This window comes from Xyrauchen texanus, chromosome 25, assembly GCF_025860055.1.
Source record: "Xyrauchen texanus isolate HMW12.3.18 chromosome 25, RBS_HiC_50CHRs, whole genome shotgun sequence".
Lineage (NCBI taxonomy): Eukaryota > Metazoa > Chordata > Actinopteri > Cypriniformes > Catostomidae > Xyrauchen > Xyrauchen texanus.
The window spans coordinates 32,882,630-32,904,620 of record NC_068300.1 but is presented as its reverse complement, the minus strand read 5'-3'; the positions used below and the strand labels follow the sequence as shown (position 1 = coordinate 32,904,620).

The 21,991-nt window shown below is 38.3% G+C and overlaps 1 protein-coding gene across 1 annotated transcript; it reads right to left on the bottom strand.

Annotated features, from left to right (window-relative positions):
• Window positions 1–6,945: 6,945 nt before the first annotated feature.
• exosc10 (exosome component 10) lies at window positions 6,946–21,600 on the bottom strand. Its single transcript, XM_052091588.1, has 25 exons — window positions 21,486–21,600; window positions 21,185–21,321; window positions 18,840–18,963; window positions 18,579–18,683; window positions 18,339–18,492; window positions 18,087–18,195; window positions 17,898–17,973; window positions 17,664–17,774; window positions 17,031–17,174; window positions 15,095–15,285; window positions 14,726–14,882; window positions 14,012–14,160; window positions 12,768–12,818; window positions 12,400–12,511; window positions 12,212–12,259; window positions 12,019–12,094; window positions 11,766–11,878; window positions 10,585–10,683; window positions 10,419–10,487; window positions 10,041–10,134; window positions 8,923–8,996; window positions 8,593–8,812; window positions 8,425–8,486; window positions 7,430–7,503; window positions 6,946–7,285 (listed from the first exon to the last, which is right to left on the bottom strand). The coding sequence occupies exons 1-25, from the start codon at window positions 21,594–21,596 to the stop codon at window positions 7,255–7,257; spliced, it is 2,691 nt and encodes an 896-aa protein (XP_051947548.1). The 5' UTR covers window positions 21,597–21,600; the 3' UTR covers window positions 6,946–7,254.
• Window positions 21,601–21,991: the final 391 nt, after the last annotated feature.

Here is a 21,991-nt window from a genome sequence, read left to right as displayed (position 1 = left end):
CTGTTAAGGGCAGCGTCTGTCGTTACCACTTTTCGCAACATAACAGCCCGAGAGGGGTCCCATGTCGCGTACATGTCTGCACTCCTCCAGTGGCGCAAGGCTGCTGTGCACGCGGCGTCACTGTGACAGAGCGGCAGAGGTGCGTAATGGGCTGAAGTGGAGGATAAAACCCACTTCATGAATGCCCTCATCATCAGAAGGCCCAAAGGCAAAACTTGAATAGCTGATGCCATAAGACCCTGTAATCTGAGACACTTGCGATATGGCACATTACGTCCCCTCCTTGAATTGTGATAGACAATTCATTAGAGAGCAGCAGCGTTCTTGTGAAAAGCGCAGCGCATTGAGATTGAATTCAGCTCCAGACCCAGGAATATAACACTCTGGGCAGGTGTGAAATTGCTCTTGCTCACATTCACTCTGAACCCGAGTGATGTGATGTGCGTGAGCACACGGCGAGTGTCTTGCACCACCTCTTCCCTGGAATTGGCTATGATTAACCAATCGTCTATGTATGTTAGGATCCTGAGACCCGTTATTCTCAGCGGCTAAGCCAGCTTCCGCACATAGACAGAACACCCTCGGACTCAGCGAGAGGCGAAAGGGAGGACTGTGAATTAGTAGCATATGCCCTGATAGGCAAAGCGAAGAAATTTCCTGTCTTGAGCGTACATATTGATGTGGAAAAAGGCATCTTTCAGATCGACTGATGTGAACCAGTCGTTCTGATGAATTGAGCTGTGAGTGTGCCGTGTGTTAACATTCTGAAATTGTATTTCCTCAAATGTTTGTTTAACACTCTGAGATCCATAATAGGGCGGAGAGAGCCGTCCTTCTTTGGAACTAGGAAATAGCGGGAGTAAAACCCCTGATTGCATTGATCTCGGGGTACTACTTGAATCAGCCCCCTTCACGAGGAGGGAGGAAATTTCTTCTTTCAGAATGTGTGCAGCTCTTTTCTGTGTGAGAAAAGATAACGCCGCCCGAAAGGTGGAGGTCTCCTGGCAAACTGGAGCCTGTACCCTTTCGTTATGGTTCGAATCACCCACTTTCGGGAGCCGACACAGCCTGCCAAGCTGTTGTGTGGCTCACAAGTGAAGCCCACCTGAGCGGGGAAGCGCTTATTGCTGCGTTTATGCCCGAGTTGCTCATTTGAAATACAATGGCGCCATCTAGTGGACAACATAGGGGCGACATAAGGGGTTAATGGAGAGATGTTCTCTCTCTGTGCTGGATTTTTGTGATTTTTTGTGTTCTTTTTCTTTTTTGAAACACTTGGGCCGAAGCCTTTATTGAGTGTGTGGGAGAGATGTAATAGGGGCTGTGTGGTGACACTGCTCTCATACTGTTTCTCACTGTAAACACTTCCAGCACATGGAAGTTCCCTGATATGGGCTGAACAGGGGAACACACATGGTTCTGAACCGAACACACAGGGTGGGCACCCACTGGTAGGGGGGCTGACCCCACCGAGTGAAACCCTCCTTTTCTTGAGAACTTGGAGGGTCGAACAAGAGTCCGGGGGCTGGTGGCCCGAGCGTGGACTCAAAGCCCCTGAGGCCATGGATCAGGCTGGCCGCTTCCGTTTAGAATCGGGAGGGTAGAGTGGGGGGTTTCTTGGCGCGGCAGCGTGAAGACATTCTACCCCAAGGCTTAGCAGAAGGCGGGTTACCCTGCTGATGAGGTGGCTTATTCGAGGCTTTGCCTTACGGGGTAATGGAAAGGGCGCCCGAAGCAGGAGGGTTGGGTGGTCGCGTGGTGGTGCCTGGCGCGGTGCAGCTCTCCTCGGGAGGCATAATTTTAGCGCTCGTCCTCCTTCCTCTTGTCGTCGCATACGCTGTTGCATTAAAGCGGCAGCAGGGCCAAATAGAGCCTGGCCAGGCTCTACAGGAACACCCGCAATCGCGCCGTTCTCACTGTCAGGGAGGCCCGACAAGTTAAGCCAAAGAGCACGTTCTCCAGCCACTGAGAGCGCCATAGAGCGCCCGCGAGGCAGGACGGCCTGGCGGGCATTACGGAGAACAAGGTCATTCACCGTAACAATCTCCTTCCACAGAGAGGGTGTGGGGGTCCCTTTTTCCAATTGTTGCCCCATATCGACCAGGAGTTCAGCCTGGTATGCAGACAGAAGAGAGGAGACATTGAGGGCTCTGGCCGGCCAAGGCCGAGGCTTTGTAAGAGGCCTGGTGTATAGAGGCAGAAAACCGGTCCATTTTGTTAGGAGAACAGGTTTGGGGGGCAAGTAGACCACCTTGAGATGGATTAAGGTGTCTGGCGACAGAGGGCTCGATGGCGAGGGGTCACCCATCCCAAGGGCCGTCATGTCCTTTACTTCAAGGCCCGCGAGACCGTGTTTTAGGTCCAGCGGGTCCCCCAAAAGTACCTCATATGCTTTGGCATGCAGGAAGGGCAGGGAGAAGTTGTTTTCTCGAGCCTGGAGGAGGTCCCAGGAGTTTCCGTCATACACGTCCCTCTCTTGGTCAGTGGCACTTTGTAAAGCTGGCCATTCGATATTGAGGCGGCGGCCGCTCGCTCACAAACCTCGATGAGGACAGACTGGGTGAGGGCTGCAGGGGCGTTAGCCTGAGTCACAGAAGGCGGGATGGCATCCTCGTCCTCCGAACCTTCAAGAAGGCCCGCATCGTCGTGAGTCACCAGAACCAGCCGGCTCATTGGCGAGCGAGGGGTCCACTGAGAGAATCTCCTCAGGAAATTCGGGTTGTGTTGATCAGCCCAGCTGGCGAGGCAGCGCCCGGGAGGAAACCAGGAGCGTCGTCATCACCGTTACCCCCATCGAGTCGGAGAGTTCGAGGTCGGTGCACTGGGTAGCGGCGACCTTGAGCCTCGGCGGCGGAGTTTTAGGCAGCGCCAGGCAGTGGCTACAGTTTTCCGGAAACTCTAGAGCCTCCTCCGCATGTTTGAGACCCATGCACACAACACATAAAGGATGGGAATCCTTGGCTGCGATGAGGGCACCGCACTGCGGCCGGGCAGGCACGCGATAGGCTGCCCCAGAGGAGGCCGTAGGCTTAGAAAATGCCATAAATGTTCGAAAACTCCGAAAAATCCTTGCGTGGAGCAGGAGAGAGAAAAGGCGGGCAGCCTGGTGGTAGTTTAGAGCGAGCTTGGGCGGCTTGCAATAAACAATAAACAGCTAAGTTGGCTGAAAAAGGTTAATCACGTCAGGCGGAGGCTGATCTGTGCGATGTATCCTCCTGTAGGCGGGTGAGTGAAAAACTCTAATTTCAACCGAGCTGAGTACAAAACAGAGGTCGCGAAGCTGAATGTCAACTGAGGAGCAGCAGCGTGCAGATTGTTATATGCCCTTAGGTAAGAGGCGGGACCTTACCGAGCATAGGACACGCGCTTCTGTCTGTCTAGCCAGACTTGGTGCAATTGGATGCTTCTGCAGAGGTCAGGTACGGATGCCCTTCCCATAGGTGGATCTCGAACACGAGATGATGAAAGAGAACACTTAAAAAGTGTGTTCTGACTGCCGTCTGAAGCTCTCACAGTGGAGAGTAATTGTCTCAGAAGGGAATAGGGCATATGGATGATCACTTCTGAATGGGGACTTTAAGTCGTTTTTGTATTTATTTAATAATCACAAGTAATTCAAGGCTAAAGCATTTTATGCTTCATATGAGTTACAAAGTGCTGTATTTATATATGACGTATAAGAGTAGGAACTGATTACAGAGACTATTTAGCCCGAGAAAGAGCACTTGGAGAAAGAAAGAGAAATTGGAACGCCCAAAATGACGGCTGTAGAAAAGGAAGTCCCGCCTTATATGTATAAGACCTAATCACTTTTTAGATGCAGAACAGAACCCCTCTAACAAGGTTGAGCCTTCAAGCAATCAAGAACAAAGCAGAACGAAACACGGCAGAACACTTGCAAGGAGACCAGAGGCCATTTTGTTTTTAAATGAATGGATGTCTGGAAGAAATGCTTAAGTGATAAACTTTTCCCTCACGAAAGCAGTTTATTCAGCACACTAAAGTTGGCTAATCTTCAACATGTTGCACCCTAAACAATTCTATTGAGGTGAACTATATTTGGTGTTTTCTGCAATAAAATTGCTGTTTATAAGAGCACTTTGCACCAGTTAGGTTTCTGTTTACAGCTCTTCCCATTCATTTGTATGGTATCCGCAAACAATAATGTAATGTCTCAACATGCTAGTTGACCGTCACGCTCTCTACTATGGTATCAGTTAATTCACCCAGTGATCTGAGCTAAAGCAGCGCAGTTTATGGTACCATTGCTGATAGATTTTATTGCTGGTTTAAAATTATTTTTGCTTGTAATCTTCAACAACCATTTTGGGGATTTTGGTCTTTTCCCCGTCAAATGTACATTCATGCCACTTGTATCCATAGAAAATGGCTGCTCATGTGCGTTCCCAAGATGGCCGACGAGTGGACTGACTTGCTGATTATTGTGTGGTTTGGGAAATATGTTTGTGTGCTAGTCGGTAACATTTTATTAACCTTTAAGATTTTTGCATGACTGTACTGGGTTCAAACCTGTGCTGGTATTTGTGATTCTTTTGAACCAGATCCCATAGCCACAAAGCCAAAGTATGCATTTTATAGTATTACTATTTAAAAGTATTTTATGAATATATTTTAGCGCTAATGAACCCTTTGGAATTACCTGCATTTATGCATGAATTTGTTCAAATCAGGTTTGATCTTAATGTAAGTTACAATAATGAACCAACACAATTAGTTTGAACTTAAAACACTCAAATTACTTATTACTTATTCAAAGATAACTGAAAAGACCAATAATATTGCATATTTTGTCCCACTGAATTGCCCATTCTACATTACAACTTTGATTTTTAATTGGATATAGATGTAAATTTACTGGTATCAACAACAGTAATTGTTGTATCTATAAAAGTTAACACATAATTCATGTGATTAAATTATTTTAACAGTGTGACTGAGTTGGAACTCTTTTCACCAGGATCTTATTGATTCAAATGAGTCATCTCTTGGAATTTCTGATGGCTAACAAAATCCGTTTTTTTTTTTTTTACACTTCTTTCTTACAAAATGTAAATGTATTTATTATTTATAGTTTTAACAGTGGTTTTTGTTACAAAACCATAGTAAGCACATGGAAGCATGGATCTTCTTCACTACTGTGGTTAGATGTAACATGATTTGCAAAAACACACCTGCTTTGCGCTCACGCTGCTCTGTCCATTGAGCCGTATCCACCAACAGTGCATTAGTGGAGGTTGACTTCGCCGGACGCTTTGCTTTTTCTTTGACGCTGCTAAACCAGATACTTCAGATGCATCACTAGACTTCAGAATCAGATGAGCCGTGGTACAAATGCATACCAATCCGTATAAATGGTGTCTAAATGAACATTTTAATGCAAACAGGAACTTGACGATAGATTTAATAAAAGCCCCCCAATTTATAACCTAATGCTTCCCTCTCTACTAATTTGCTCTAAGTGCCCCCTGGCATCCTTTGAATGCCCACTGGGGGGGTAGTACCGCCCCCATTGAGAACTCCTGTTGTACATATTGTATACATCGTTCAAACATTCACAGTCTTGGTTGAAAAAATATGTGAACCCCTAGGCTAATGACATCAACAAAAGGAAATTAGAGTCAATTGGCAAAAACTTATGAAACGAGATTGGAAGTGTGGGTAAGAGCTTCTTTTACTTATAAAAAGAACTCAAACAATTTCAGTTTGTTATTCACAAGAAGCATCTGCTGATGTAGACCATGCCTCGCAAAAAAAAAAAAAAACTCAATAGACCTATCAAGAATTGTTGCTTAGCATAAAGGTGGAAAGGGATATCTCAAGTAAGTTGTTAACTCGAAGAACCTGGATATTCATCCGTCCACAATTAAAAAAAATTGTCTATAAATGAAGATGATTTTTTACTGTGGCTACTCTTCCTAGAAGTGGCCGTCCAGCCAAGATGACTTAAAGGGAACACAGCAGAACCATAGTGTGACAGCTAAATACTTGAAGGAATTATTGGAACTGTTTAACATCTCTGTTCATGAGTCTACTATATGGAAAACATTAAACAGGCATGATGTCCATGGCAGGACACCACGGAGGAAGCTGCTGCTTTCCAACAAAAAGATTGCTGCAAGCCTGAATTTTTCCACCTTGACATTCCACAATGCTACTGGGAAAATGTCTTGTAGACTGATGAAACTAAGGTTGAATTGTTTGGGAAGAACACACAGCACTACATATTGCAAAACATTGCACCGCATAACAGTGAAGAATGTTGGAGGGAGCATCATGACATGGGGCTGCTTTGCAGCCTGGAATGCTTGAAAATGAATTCCCATGTTATCCTACAGGATAATGTCAGGGTGGATGTGCGTCAGCTGAAGATCAGTAGAAGTTGGATAATGCAGCAGGATAATGACCCAAAACATCAAAGTAAATCCACTACAGAATGACTTCAAAAACAGAAAATCCCCCTTTTGGAGCGGCTCAGTCAGAGCCCAGACCTTAAACCAATAGAGATGCTGTGGAATGACCTCAAGAGAGATGTTCACACCAGATATTCTAAGAATATGACTGAGCTGAAGCAGTTCTGTAAGAAAGAATAGTCCCGAATTCCTTCGGAACATTGTGCAGGTCTAATCCACAGCTAACGGAAACACTTCACTTAGGCTGCATGGGTTCACTTACTTTTTCCACAGCATTGTGAATGTTTAAAAGGGATGTAATCAATAACGACATGAAATATTATAATTGTTTGTGTTGTTAGCTTGAACACATTGTTTTGTCTATAATTTTGACTTTGATGAAGTTGAGATCACATTTTATGACCAATTAATGCAGAAAACCAGCTAATTCCAAAGGGTTCACCTACTTTTTTTGCCACGGTAACAAGCAAACTTTTCAAGCAAAACGTCACAAATAAGACAACAGATACGTGGACACAAGCTTTTAATTGCTGAGGACACGTCTCAATGCAGTAGGCAACATGATGACAATGATGAATTATGTTTCCTACTTTGCTGCAACAGTTTGGGGAGGACCAAAGTAAAGTTCATGGAATCTGGCACAAAAGGAAACAAACTTTGAGCTTTAACAAAGAGCAGAAGAATGATTTAAAATGCCTTTTTAATGAATGGTCAAAATCCAAAAATGAATACAATTACAAGCATAACTCACGGCTGCAACACATTGAAAGAATAAATGTTTAAGAACTGTTAAAAGAAAGAGGGCAACCTCCATTGTAAATGTCTATCTCTTGGGCCAGTTATGGCAAAACCCTCTGCAAAAGAAAGACAAAATACAGCCATTTAGAATCTAATGAATAAGGATCATATAATTACCTTTTCAATTTTAAACTTTTATCATTTATTTTATGTTTAGTATAACTATGCACTGTGTATGAGTTACTGAATGTTACTCTCACCTCTCTGACTTTGCTGGCAAGTAAGACATGCTTTTGGCACCCATAGCACCTTTCTTTTTTCCTTTTTGATTTTTCTGAGAATCAAAATTGATCAGAGATCTTTTGAGAACAGTACATCAAACAAAGCTGAAGCTATAGTGACAATTTTTATTTTTTGTGTGAACACCTTTAAAGGGACAGTTCACCCAAAAATGAAAATTCTCTCATCACTCACCCTCATGCCATCCCATATGTGTATGACTTTCTTTTAGAACACAAATTAAGATTTTAGAAGAATATTTCATCTCTGTAGGTCCATACAATGCAAGTGAATGGTGACCAAATATTTGAAGCTCCAAAAATCCCATAAAGTCAGCATAAAAGTAATCCAAACACTCCAGTGGTTTAATCCATGTCTTCTGAAGCAACCAAATAGATTTTTGCGTGAGAACAGACCAAAATGTAACTCCTTCACTATAAACCTTGCTGTTGCAGTCTCTAGGCACGATCGTGATTTCAAGCTCAATTACACTTCCTAGTGTTTGACGCATATGCAGAGCATTGGATGGCACTAAAAAAAAATAAAAAATAAGAGAGATCGCCAAGGATCGCTTGAAATCATGATCGCCAAGGAGACTGCTGATGTCAAGGTTCATAGTGAAAAGGAGTTATATTTTAGGTCTGTTCTCACCCAAAACCAACTGGATTGCTTCAGAAGACATGGATTAAACAATTGGAGTCTTATGGATATCTTTTATGCTGCTTTTATGAGATTGTTGGAGCTTCAAAAGTCCTGATTATCATTCACTTGCATTGTATGGACCTAGAGACCTGAAATAATCTTATTAAAATCTGTATTTGTGTTCAGAAGAAAGTGATACAAATCTGGGACGGAAAATGAGACTTTTCGTTTTTTGGGTGAACTCTTTAAGATGGAAAGACATGAAGGACACTTTTGAAATTCGTGAGGCTGTGAAAGCTTATAGATTCAAATAGATATAAAGGTCGATAAATACCTTTTGCCTGGTTTCATGCGATTGTCTGTTGGGATCAAAATGTGAACTCTCTTTTGATTTACCTATGTGTAGAAAACAAAACAAAAATTCAATAACACATTAACTCGTGTAGACATCATTTAAAAATGAAAACATGAAATATTACAGGGGGGAAAAATTATCTCTTACCATCAAACATTTTGAAATTTGACTGGGTGTAGTCATAAGGTTTAAAGTTTTGTTTGGGAACATCTTGAGCAGCTTTCGGTTTCTGTTTTCTCGGAGCAGATGTGGTCGACTGCTCAGCCTCCGATGTCGCAGTCTTCAAGACTTTCATGTTTGGTTTAAGGCTCTCTTCACCAACTTCACTAGCAACTCTCTCCCTCTTCTGCCCAGACTGCTTTGCTTCCTAAAACACACATGAGTTACACAAACCAGAGGTTAATGCAAAAATGAAAAAGAAATGTATCAGAACGGCCTTGAACGACTTTTAAAGCTTGTGACATGAAGATTCCTCACCATCACTTGCTGTCTGACAGTGTTCACATTCTGCAGCGACTCCTGATAGCTCTGTTTGACTTTCTTGCGTTCCTCTGAAAGAGAAATACCAGCATTTACACACAAATGGAACATAACATTGAAAAAAGTTGTATTCTTTTTATATAAATGTAGGATTTTAGTACACTAGGGCATAGTCTAAATGAAAATGTGGAGATCTCTGATGCTATTGCTATAGGTTGAAAAGGTTACTAGGAATGGGAATCATAAGTCATTATATGTTTTTAATGACTTTAGAGTTGGCATAAATGCAATTTAAGAATTGGTTCTAATCCTTACTAAATGTCAATTACAAATACACAACAGACAGATTTGGCACCATATAGCATTTATTTATTCGTATTAAATACCACTGATTACAAAACTCAGTGTATATCTTAAATGATGCATACTACAAAGTTCAGATTAGTGTAGATTTACAACAAAGAGTCAGATTAACTGCTCCAACACTTCATGATTCATTCAAACTGATTTTGATTCACTAAAAAAAAAAGAACCGGCTAACCAACTCATAAGAGTCATTCTTTTGGGAATCGGACTATATTGCTGACGCTGTATGTTTTTGATTCACGAAGAAAAAGAGTTCATAAAGAGTCATTCTTGCAGCAATTGAACTATACTGGTCACATAGCATGCAAAGGAAAATGCTCAAAAGAGTCATATGTTCCATAATCAGACTACACTGGTTGCACTGTATGTTTAACATTCTCTAAAAACAACCAACTCTTAAAGAGTCATTCATCCGAGAATCAGATTACACTAATAGTGCAGAATATTTTTCATTCTCTGAAAATGGACTGGCAGAAAAGAATCATCGGTTTGGCAATCTTCCCATGTCGCGTGTTTCACGCTATAGACTCAGTAGAGCATGGAAACAGCATGGAAGGAAACACTATCAGTATGTTTCATCTAAATATGACGAGAATGCACATTAAAGACCCGAAAAGAGTTTTTTATAATGAAACTCTAATTTATGAAAATCATACAGTTTCAGTATTTTTAAAAAGTAGAATCGGTTCTCGGATACAAACCCTTCAGGTTACACAAACATGAACAGGTTTATTGTATGTTGTTCTTACTTTGAGCTTTCTTTGCCTGTTCTTTGGCTTGCTGTTTCACTTCAGCTTCCTTCTGCTGCTGCTCAATACTCTGTAATTTCCACCGGTTCCGAATCTGTGTTCAAAGGCAGAAAATATGCAAGTCAATATAGTCCCATTTGAACATGATAAAAGCATTAAAGAAATAAAGTACCTTTTCTGTATCAAGTACAACTTTCATTGTATGATTTATGACTAATTCTGGAGTTATCATATTTATCTTCAAACATGACATATGTCTTAATTTATATGAATCAATTACAATCATTTAATAATATTTAAAATACATAAATATTTTGTAATAACAAATGAAATTCATATTCATGCAAACATGGTTAGTACAATACTAAGAAACTGTACCTCGTAGATCTTTGACGAGGGGTCATATTTGGCATTCTTTGATATGTGAATGTCCTTTGAAGGTAAATACTGAAACAAAGTGTAAATATTAGGAAATAGGCACATAGTTATAATATGAACCTAGACAAAAGATGTCAACTAAATAAAAAATAAAAAACAATTGTACCATTCGAAAAGGGTTCTCAAATGATGCCATGATACTGTGTGCTTTCTGTTGTGCCACTGTCAGATGAGCGGGAGCTGCTGTTGCCTCCTCATCCTCCTCCTGAATAACAAACAACATTCCTCAATCCTCCTGAACAATCCCAACACAAATAATCCAGCACAAAACACACCATTACAAAGTGCTGAACATTTTTCATGTAATGGGTCAATGATGTGACTGTTGATCTATTAATTTATTAAACAAATACATTGAAAATGTTATTCACATAAAACAATTACTTGAATACACCTCTTCTATAATGCACATGGTCTTAATTACTGAGCTTGTCATGTGGTATAATAGCCAAAGTCTCATTAAAAGCTTATTCTTTATATATTAAAAGCTTAAATTCCTGACAACATGTTTTAGTATGAGTAGTGCTGAATAATTAAGCAGTAAATCAATTTTTCTTTAAAATATTATTAATATTTGAAAAGCTTTTGTCCACCAAATCAAAGTCATGTGGTGTAACCATCAGGAGAAAGTCAAACAAAAATGTAAACCAATTAAAAGTTGAAATTATTAACGTAAAGAAATGTTGGCATTAGTAGTGAAGAATATATTTTTGAATTATTATTTCTTAAATCTTAAAAAAGAATTTTGTTAACTATTATTAATATTTTAATAAAACCTTTGTCCACCAAATTAAAGTCACATGGTGTAACCAACATGCAGTTACCCAATTTGTTGTGACAAAACAACAACAACAACAACAACAACAACAGAGCACCCTTTAGCCTCAAGACACTGTGAAAAAGTAAAACAAACAAAAAAATCTAATATTTTGACATTTTTATGAAAAGGCAAATTTTGTTCAGGTCATATGGAGCAGCACAGAGAAATATTGATATTTGTAACCCAAATTCATTGCATTTGTAAAAAAATAATACATTTTTTAAATGAATGATTACATCATATACAATCGTGTATTCAAGGTGCAAGGAAAGTATTTGAATAATGTTTTACTTTTTACATTTATAAAGTCATTAAATCAATATTTTGTGGAAAATATCATTTTATTTTCAAATATTTATGAAACCAACATGGACACAAAGATTACATTTCTGCGAACTTGGCACTAGCCAACCTTATTGGTCAATGACTCTATAATACATACTATAATAACCTTTTAAATATCCTACCGCAAAGAGGCTGATTTTTGTTGTTGCTTGGAGGCTATACAACAATTTCTCATCTTCGTCCATGCTTACGTTGTCCTCCTCCGCAAACAAAACTCCTGGTTTGGTTGGGGTTTCTAAATATAAATGGATAAACATTACAAAAGATCATACTATTGGCCAAATAAAGCCATTTTTTTATGAGGTTTTAAAATAACACCCTGAAATAAAAGTGAAAATTACAGGCGGAGGCGGCATTCAGAATACTTTGACCTACCAATGGAAGAGAGGTCCAGGATGTCACTCTCAGATGAGTGGGATGTATCATGCGGTCCAAATAATGAAGACTGTGGCTATAAAATAAAAGCAACAGTGGGGCATTAGAAATAAACTCAATAATACAACTGACTACAGATTTATTTTCCAGTTTGTGTCCATGAAATAATGACCATTAAATCTTGTCAACACACCTTTCTTTTTGGGGTTAATGATTTCTTTTTTTCAGCAAGAACTTCTACCTACAGAGACACAAAAACATTAATTGTTTGTATTTTGTCTAGAACTAGACTTTACACATTTAATATATTCATATTACAACAGACAAATAAAACAAGTACTTTAAAAACCAGATTAAAATATGTGTTTAATTAATACATACTTTCAGTAGGGGAATCTCTCGAGCCTGTTTGATGAGTTGATGAAGTTCATTGATCTGTTGACGCACTAGTGGTGGTGTGGGATTACAGCATGCGATGATACCCTGTGGCTCCCTATAATAAAGAAAACATCAAAGCAGTACTAATTATAACAGAGGTCATTTACATACAGTAGATGTCTTAAAAGTAGAGTAACAAACCGTTTAATTGTAAGGGACAGAGAGAGGATGGAACCATTTCCATGTAAAACTAAATGACAAAATTTACCTTGACTAACATTATAAGAAGGCCACTGGCAAAAAAAAATATATAGATTATTTTGTTATATATATATATATATAAACTTAGGATATGACTCCTTTAAACTTACTTTGGAAGCTCCTCTGCGATCTTCATCATCATGTGGTTTGGTAAGATGTACCTATGATGGAAAAACACGCTCAAAATGGATCACACCAAACACACAATAACTAGCAATCTCAGTCAACAGACATAGAAAAACGCTTTTAAGTTTGAGATTCAAGTAATAGAGTACAATGGAGCTAATATTTAGCAAATGTATGTATCTAAAAATACTGAAATTATCACATTTATTCTGAGATAGTTTTGTTCAAGGCAATTAAATCAAAAGTTTTTTAAATAATTGTCCAATAAGTGAAAGGATAATATTTGGGATAAAAAAGGCCACTATGAAACAATGTTATGAAGAGAGATAAAAGTAAGCTCACACTGATCCAATCACAATCGAGATTAACCCTTTAAACTCGGATTGGCATGCAGGCTCAATGTGTACAGAACACATAATGTGATAATGTGCATAATTTGGCTAAAAACACATTATCTTTCCTGGATCAGATGGCTTCAGAAATTAGATGTAGTGTGATGTTCAGCATCATAAAATGCTAAACCAATAATACTAGGATTAGGATTGCTGCGAACAGAGGTGAAAGTCATCCAAATATGGGCGGAGAGGATCGTTCACTTTAATTACATGTTGCCACCATGAGATGGCGCCAAGTACATGACACAGACTCAATGATGACTCAAATGAAACCGAATGGAACTGAATAAGATCTCTTACTCATGCCTGCATACTTTGGAGAGTGTGCATATCTTTAGTCATTGTTGTATTTGCATGTGCATTTAGTTCTTATGTACAATTAATGTGTATAATTTGTTTGGAGACATTTTTGGACACTAGGCTAAGTTATATTTATAATGCTCTAACTTTTGATTGCTTTGTCATATCAACACAAAATTTGACTCAGTTACAGGTGACATGATTGGGATCAAAGCAAAAGCAGTTTTTCAGAGCTACCTTATTTACACCATGAGAGGTTATTTTGAATAAGCATAATCTTAATGTATTACTATTGCCCATATATCTACACCAAGTGTGGGGTAAAAGGTTCCCTTGCTACCTTTTACATTTTTAATCAAAACAACATTCCTTTATTATTTATTTTCACACAAATTAAGTTGCTCCATCAATATTCAATCAAATTAACCATTTTCTCCAATCTTGATACACTTTGCGAACAGAAAAAAAGAACCTTTTCCTTAAGGGGTGCCTTTAGCCCCATTGTACCACAAGCATTGAGTTTGGGCAGTTACCCTGTACTCTCATCTTCTGCTCGGCCGAGTTTATCTCTCCAGGCATAGAGCAGTCTGAAGGCTGCCAGCTGCTGCGTGTTGAAGATCCTCTTCTGCTTACGGTACAGCTCCATATACGAGTCCTCCGTAAAAATAGGCTTCACAAATTTCTAAGGAAATAGAAATTAAGTTTGTAACAATATTCAAAAGCTCAAGTAAAACCAATTCAGCATCTTGTAGTGATGTCCAATTTATGAACAAAACATTCTAACACTGCCACTAACTTTCCAGTAATATTGAGTACTGTGCAAAGGTTTTAGGCACTTGTGAAAAATGTTGCATAGTGAGGATGTCTTCAAAAATTACAAATAGTTCTCATTTAACATTTAATGTCATACAAAGTCCAGTAAACATAAAAAGGATAATCAATATTCAGAGAGACCACCTTTGCTTTTAAAACAGCCCCAGTTTTCCTAGTTAGACCTGGACAGTTTTTCTTGGTTGTTGGCAGATAGGAAGTTCCAAGCTTCTTGGAGAATTTACCTCAGTTCTTCTATCCATTTAACCATGTCAATTGTTTCTGTCTCTTCGTGTAATCTCAGACTTTAAACATATCTGGAATATGGAGTGCTTTTAAAAGTGGTGTCCTGTCCAGCCAATATCTTTACTTACTCAGCTGAACCAATTTTTATCTTGTGGAAACATTTCATTAATTGCATAAAGAAATCAGTGTACCTTGAGGCAGAGGTCTCTGCTTTTAGACCACACTTGCTGAATGAGGGTGGGCAGCCCGTTGCCTGAATCATAAAGGTCAGCTCTGACTCGGTCAAATATATAGAGCAGATAGTGAGTGTCAGCACGAGCGTACTTGATCATCTCATCTGGCAATGGTCTGCAAGAAAACAACAACACAAAGAATTAGTAAAGTACCTGAATGCTACAGAAATCAGAAAAAACACAAACTCCATTGTAAAAGCGGGAACTAACAACATTTGTTGACTTTAATTTATAGTAATGTAAAAACAATGAGTTTGGAGCAATATCTTATGTTCAATATTAGATCAATGCATGAGGAATGCTAATGTGCTAATAATATTACAATACCGTATTCTCCAGTCTGCCAGCTGGTAGCGTTTATCTGAGTTCACATTGCAGTATACTTTCAGAAGATGGTCAAGAGAGTTTCGGCCGAGGTTTAGACAACGAGCAGCGTGATGGGTATCAAACATGTTGACAACATAGAGACCAAAGTCCTTCTGAAGCCACTCAATGTCTGAATCAGCACCATGAAACAACTGCAGGAGCAACACACAGTGATGCAACAATGCATTATATTCAAGACAAACAATCATTAGCATAGTAAAGACAATGTGAAATGGCATTCACAGGGCATTTAAAGGAAGAGTTAGGAATCACAATAATAAACACAATGTTTAGTACTAAAAGCATTTACATTTCTCACATGAACACTTTAAATGAGCTTTTCTCACAGCACTCATGAACACACAATGGACATCAAGATTTTCAGACAATTTACAGGTCGTTTCTCACCAAAATACTTCATAGGCCTCACAGGACTACTTTTGATACTTATGGGTTTATTAACTGCCATTGTATTAAAAAGATGGACCACAATATTTATTAAAGGTGCAATATGTAACAATTTTCATGTAATATTCGACTTGTAACGCAACTTAAAAAAATGAGCCCTTCCCGGACTTCATTGATTGCCTATTAAAGCCTGCAGACTGATTTTCATGCAAAGGGAGCAGAACGCTTTTGCCAGGAAAATTCAAAGGAAGTGACATTTATGCACGCTATCGAGAGCCTTGCCTCAGTGTTTCTCTTCTGCCATTTAACAGCAACAACAAACTGCAACACTAGGTAACGTTATTTTAGAGATGGAATGCAGCAAATATCCGGCTCCCAGCACAACACCGACTGGCTAAGCAGGAACATGATAGTGGTCGATTTGATTCCTGGAGGGACCTTCGTTCGGTTTTGGGGATAAAAACCAACCCTGAATTGGCATTCTTATTGGACAGGTAAACTTAAATAACTGCAAAGCATGTGAAATATAGTTCCATAAAGATTGATCGGAGATATTAAAGCCGGGATGACACTAGCCGTTTCAAAACAACTTTATTTTCACAGAGGACAGCACAGACCTACGGACTGTTGTGTTTGAGGTCTCGTTCTCTTCAACCAGAGCTCTATAGATGTGTGCGCACACACACACACACACACACACACACACACACAAGCTTATTTTGTCTTTCCACTTCCCTGTCACATGGAGATCGACTAAATAACAAGAGAGTACAAATGAAAGCACTCATTCTCAGGAATGCATATGTTGTTGCCCTAATACAACAGTTCGAATGATTTTCAAAAAAAAAAAATCACAAATATATGATGCAAGACGTCTTTTATGTACCGAGCACTGTTGCTGAAAGCCTCAAGTAGCCACAAAACTTTATATCTGCTTTTATCTTAAGGAGCTTGCTTGGTTGAATGTTATATCTTGGATCTCAGCTTTCTAATGACACCTAGATTGAGCTTGTAGTCCACTCAGAGGCTGAAATATTTGATGAAACAATGGGGGTAGTGCATTAACTGAAAATTAGACTGAATGTCTATGGTCGAGCACATCTGAGAGGGTTGAAATGCTTTAGAATGCCACCTACATTTCAGATCTACATATTGATGGAAGGTGATAAGAGTAAAAAAAATTCCTAGTACTTGCTGCCATCTGGTGTGATGAAATGAGAAGTTTTAAAATGAAATGGACTGAACAGAACCAGAATTACATTTTTACAAAGTTAGGACGACAACAACAACAACAATTTGTTTCTCTTCATTATAAGATTGTAAAAATATACTATATTATTTATGAGTAATTGGATTCTTTTTTTATTTTTATTTGGGGGTGTTAAAAAATGTAAGAGGTTACACAAACATATCTTAAAAATGAATTGTATACAATTTATAGTTAAACACATTCAAGTGGAAAAAGTGTGTTAAGAAGAGAGAAAATCACCTTCATAATGGTGGGGTCAGTGAACGTCTCGTTTAAAATGTACATTTCACTGCGCAGCTGCAGCGTGTCTACAATGAAATCTTCTTCCCGTGTTGATATCTGCATCAGACAAGTGATTCCTAGAAAGCTTCTGTAGGAATGATGCTGTAGACAGAGAATATGCACGGAATTTATAAAAACCTACAGGGAATGCTCCTGCTAATTTTTTGTTTCTTTTGGAAATTATTATAAAACTCATCACATTTTATGCAAAAGTCTTCTCTAAATCTCTAAATATATTAGACAAAACTCACAATGCACACTGTCCATTTTCAAAGATCTGTTCTGGCTTTCAGGAATACGGAATGTGGAAAGTCATGTGACAATGATTCAGTGCCCTATTAATAATCAATAAGTGTGATATATGTGATACTATTTAACAATAATATAATTATTTAGTAAGGAATAAAAAGTATTTACATTTCAGGGCTAGTTACTTCTCAGCCCATGTTATACAATTGTAAAAACGTTCAGTTTAATTTCAACTTTGCTGATAGATGGAAACGACCAAACTTTGACCATCTGAGCATAGGAAATACAGAGACAAATGTCAAGCAAGCATGACTAAACATGATTGGGGAGGCTCAGTCATACCTCAAGATCCACCGCAAACTCTGTCATCTGGGCCAATTTCTCATTCAGAGCAACGAGATCTTCTAAAGTGTCAATGAACTGACAACTTGTGTCAGCAAGTGGTTTATACATCTATAATGAAAAGAAATGTCATAATGAAAAAAGGCCAAAACCAAATTGAAATACTTATCACAGTTGCTGACAACAAAACAGACACAGGTAGTCAGGAGCAATGAGGATGATTAAGACATTTACCTGAGGATCAGGTTTGGTTTTCAGACTCTCTGGCATGACCAGATGGTCCAGCTCATATTGGTAGGGGTGAGAAAACCTGCAAACACCATTTTACATGCAATTTAAAACTCAAACCAATCAGTACTATCAGAAAGTATATTAAGCTCATATTTTTCTGTGAAATAAAAATAAACTCTAAATATAGCTTACATGTCATCCACATGTTCTTGTGTTCTCTGCTGATGGATGAAATCTGCCAGAGCAGCAGGAACATCCAAATCCTCTGGTCTCTCCTTACGAACATGTTTGTTGGTAAAGTCTAGTAGCACATTTAGATACACTTTAGTATTTAGACAAATTACTATTTTTTTTCTCTCTCTTTTTAATATTAATGTTTGTCTGTACATCAAAATATATTGGGAAAAATATGGTCATCTCCAAAGGGTTGCTTAGCACACTCACATGAAGGCAGAGATTTTAAAGCGTTGGGTTTGATGAAGATTTTAGAGACAAAGGGGGTGTTGCTGTTATCCACCTTCTCCTTGAACTTTAGCTGCGGCCGTTGAACATTTTTGGCATGTAGAAGGTGAAAGGTTTCTGTGCTCCGGTCTCCTCCCTGTAGGGTGAAGATAAGTAGCCTGATATAATACCAGAACCTGTACCTCAAAGACAAAGTCAAAAGCGATGCAAAACTTAACTAACCCTTCGATTCCAACTGGACACAACAATCTTGGGTGGCTGATAGCCTGCGGGCATCACAGGCTGCTGGGTGCGACTCACACCAGAGGCCTCGTCCAGGAGAATGCCCTGAGCAGAGATCAGAAACAGGTCAGTACTGGAAGTTTTTAAGATATGATTTGATGAAAGGTACAGACATTTGGACCATCACAAACCATAATCACAGAGTGAAGAAGATAGGGGTGGTAAATAAGAACATTGGGTTTAAAGATCAGAAACTCATACCACTTTCTCAAGGATGGCATCATTTGAGTCCACCACCAGGTCAAATCTGTCCTCCAGGCCTGTCAGATTGTTCCGGTCTCTCATGTGAGATCTACAGCCATGGTGTTGCATTATCTGGCTCATACTGTCATAGAGAAATATAGAGAGATATTAGTACAACTGATCAGGTCTTCAGTTAAAATACACTAAACTTGTGAAGTTGACTGACGCTAACAAACATTATATGATGTGGTATATTCATTCATGTTATGACTTGACTTTCTCATTGTTTGAGGTCCAAGAGACTGCAATGCTTTATGTTAAAAATAAGAAATCTCAGAATAAACTGATTTATAATATGTATATTGCTTTTACTATGACCTTTAAAATAGGCTGCTGGCAGGAGTTCACTGGTACAGTGTACACAAAACTCACCACATTTATAGATAATTAATACTTGTCAATTTCCAAACAGTAATGTAATATTTTTCTGATAATTATTAATCCAATAGGATTTTTTGTTTAATAACAATATTTAATATTGTGCAATATTTTAAAAGATTTTCTTTCATTTCTTTCTGATGACAATTACATTGACTGGTAATAATAATATTGGGAACTACTTGTTGTTTTGTGTCATGTTGGAATTCTATATAATTTGCTTCCAAATCCCAGGTATCCTGAACAAATTTCTCATTGCATTTCTTCTTTTAGATCTCATTTTGATGTTCTGAATGGAGTTGCCTAACAAAAAGTACCAAAACATACCATCCCCAGATAGCACACGTACATCTCTGAGATGCCTGTTTAAGAGCGTTTCATCTAGAAAGCATTGCACTTTAATTCAAATCTAATAAACATCTTAAAAAGATCAGATTTTCAAACATTCTAAATCATAAACATCTCATCATAAATATCCGTCTTCCAGATATAAACACACACATCAAATAGAGGGTTTTTCCTGGCTCTAAATGAGGTGGAACCATACTGATCCAAAAAGTGACGTTAAGAACACAAACGTTGGCTTTGCATTAATACACTCCTAATGACCTGGCAACTGAATAATAGTGTTCATTTTGTCATCTGTTTATTAATTTAGTCTTAGTCCTGTGTCCAATTACCTGTTTAGTTTTTTTCATATTTAGTCAACCTTATCTTATTTTTTTGTCATATTTTAATTGACAAAGTCTTGGCACTTTAATGTAGTTTTAGTCAATGAAAACTGTTGACATTTTAGTCATATTTTAGTCAAATTGACATTTTAGCCACTGAACACTGTAAACATTTTTAGCCATAAGAGTATATTGATAAGCATTTGTCAATATAGCCTATCCAAAACCAATAAATAAATATATATATATATTTATTGGCTCCACTTGTCTCGTGTGTCATCATTATAGTTTTATATGATCTCAAGTTATGTTAAATGACATAACGCGACTATTCAACAACAGATTTTTTTTTATATTATTATTGCAATTACAAATGACAATCCACAGAGTGCAACGTTTGTTAGTGTTAAGATACCCAGCAGAGTTTTGTAGACAGCCGGAGGCGGCACGAAATTTGACAGATGCGGCTGTGTAGTAATTCTCTATGCAGGAAAAACCCTGAAATAGATGCCTGGGTGACGTATGTGTGCTATCACCCTGATGTCTACAATATTTGATGTGTGTTTTAAGATGTTTAGCAGATGTTAATTAAAGTGCGATGATTTCCTAATGAAAAGATATAAAACAGACATCTCGCAGATGTACTTGTGCTATCTGGTTATTCTTTGAAATACCATGGGAGTTCTTTGTAAACAACAATGCAAATGAACGCAGTAATCCTCCAGAACCATGGTAGGGTAGACAGAGTATAGTTGTAACACTTTTTGCATCCTTGATATTGATACAATTAATACTTTTTACTACAGTAAAAACATTTTTTAGTAACCACGGTTTTTCAGTAATAATATTGTTGTTACCTTGTTTCTGTTGTAACCATTGATCATTTTGTGGTTAATATATATTTTTTACTACAAATAGCATAGTTAAACTATGGTTACTGTCACTAATCTATAATACAGATACAGTTTAAAGATCAGTGATTACTGTAATAAACCCATGGAATATTTTTATAACGTTAAAAAAAACAGAAGCCTAACAAAACTGAAATATACTGAGATACTCTGATTGAAAAGTACACATACACAATTATAAACAATCATATTTTTGGACAAAATCAATTTCAAACATTATTCAGCGGAAAGTGTTTTATATTTCTTACTAAGTATCTGACAATCTGGCTTACTATGAAATAATCATCATTAGTACCATTTTAACAGCATGATAACAGCACAGTGTGTTTTGTAATGGTTTTACCCGTGTAGAAGTCGATCTCCCTGTGACACACAGAACTCTTGAAACGCAGAGAAGCTGCGGTACAGATCAAACTCATCTCCTGCTGTAGGAAGAGACGCACTCGCCTTCGTGGCAGCGACCACAGCTCCCAGTCCATGCTGTGGAAACATAACAGACAACAGCCGTTTTACAACAACAGTTCATTTAGCAATGTTACTGCGTGTGCTACTGCACACATGGCTAATATTTGCACGTTGCGATGTGTTGACAGCTAGATAAACAGCATTCAGAAGAATTCATAGATGTTAAAACGCCCACAGACCTTGACAAATGCGTCGACATCCTTAAAACCCGGACAAAACTCAGTTTCTTCAGCCGATGGAGGGTTTTCACTGTGTTTAGTACTTGCAGCACTGCTCGAGGAGGCAGCCATAGTGAAAATAATGAACACACGCGAGAATCGCACTTCCACGAGAGTCTTTCTTCGTCTTCGTCTTCGTTACTGTCGATGTTCGTCACGTGTAGCGCCACCTGGCGGACCGTTGTGCTTATTGAAGTCTGACGAGCTCGTAATAAAGCTATAAATCGCTTAAGTTACATTATGGTAAACTGGGCACGCCTGTTAAGTTTATTAATCTCAATTACGGAATTAATGGGTATAAACATTTAATTAATTAAAAAATTCTTTAATTAATTCTTTCTTTACTTTTTTCTTTCTTTCTTTCTGTCTTTCATTTGTTGATACATTCCTTTCTTTCTTTCTTTCTTGTCTTTTCTTTTTCTTTTATTTCTTTCCTTTTTTCTTTCTTTTCTTCCTCCCTCTTTCTT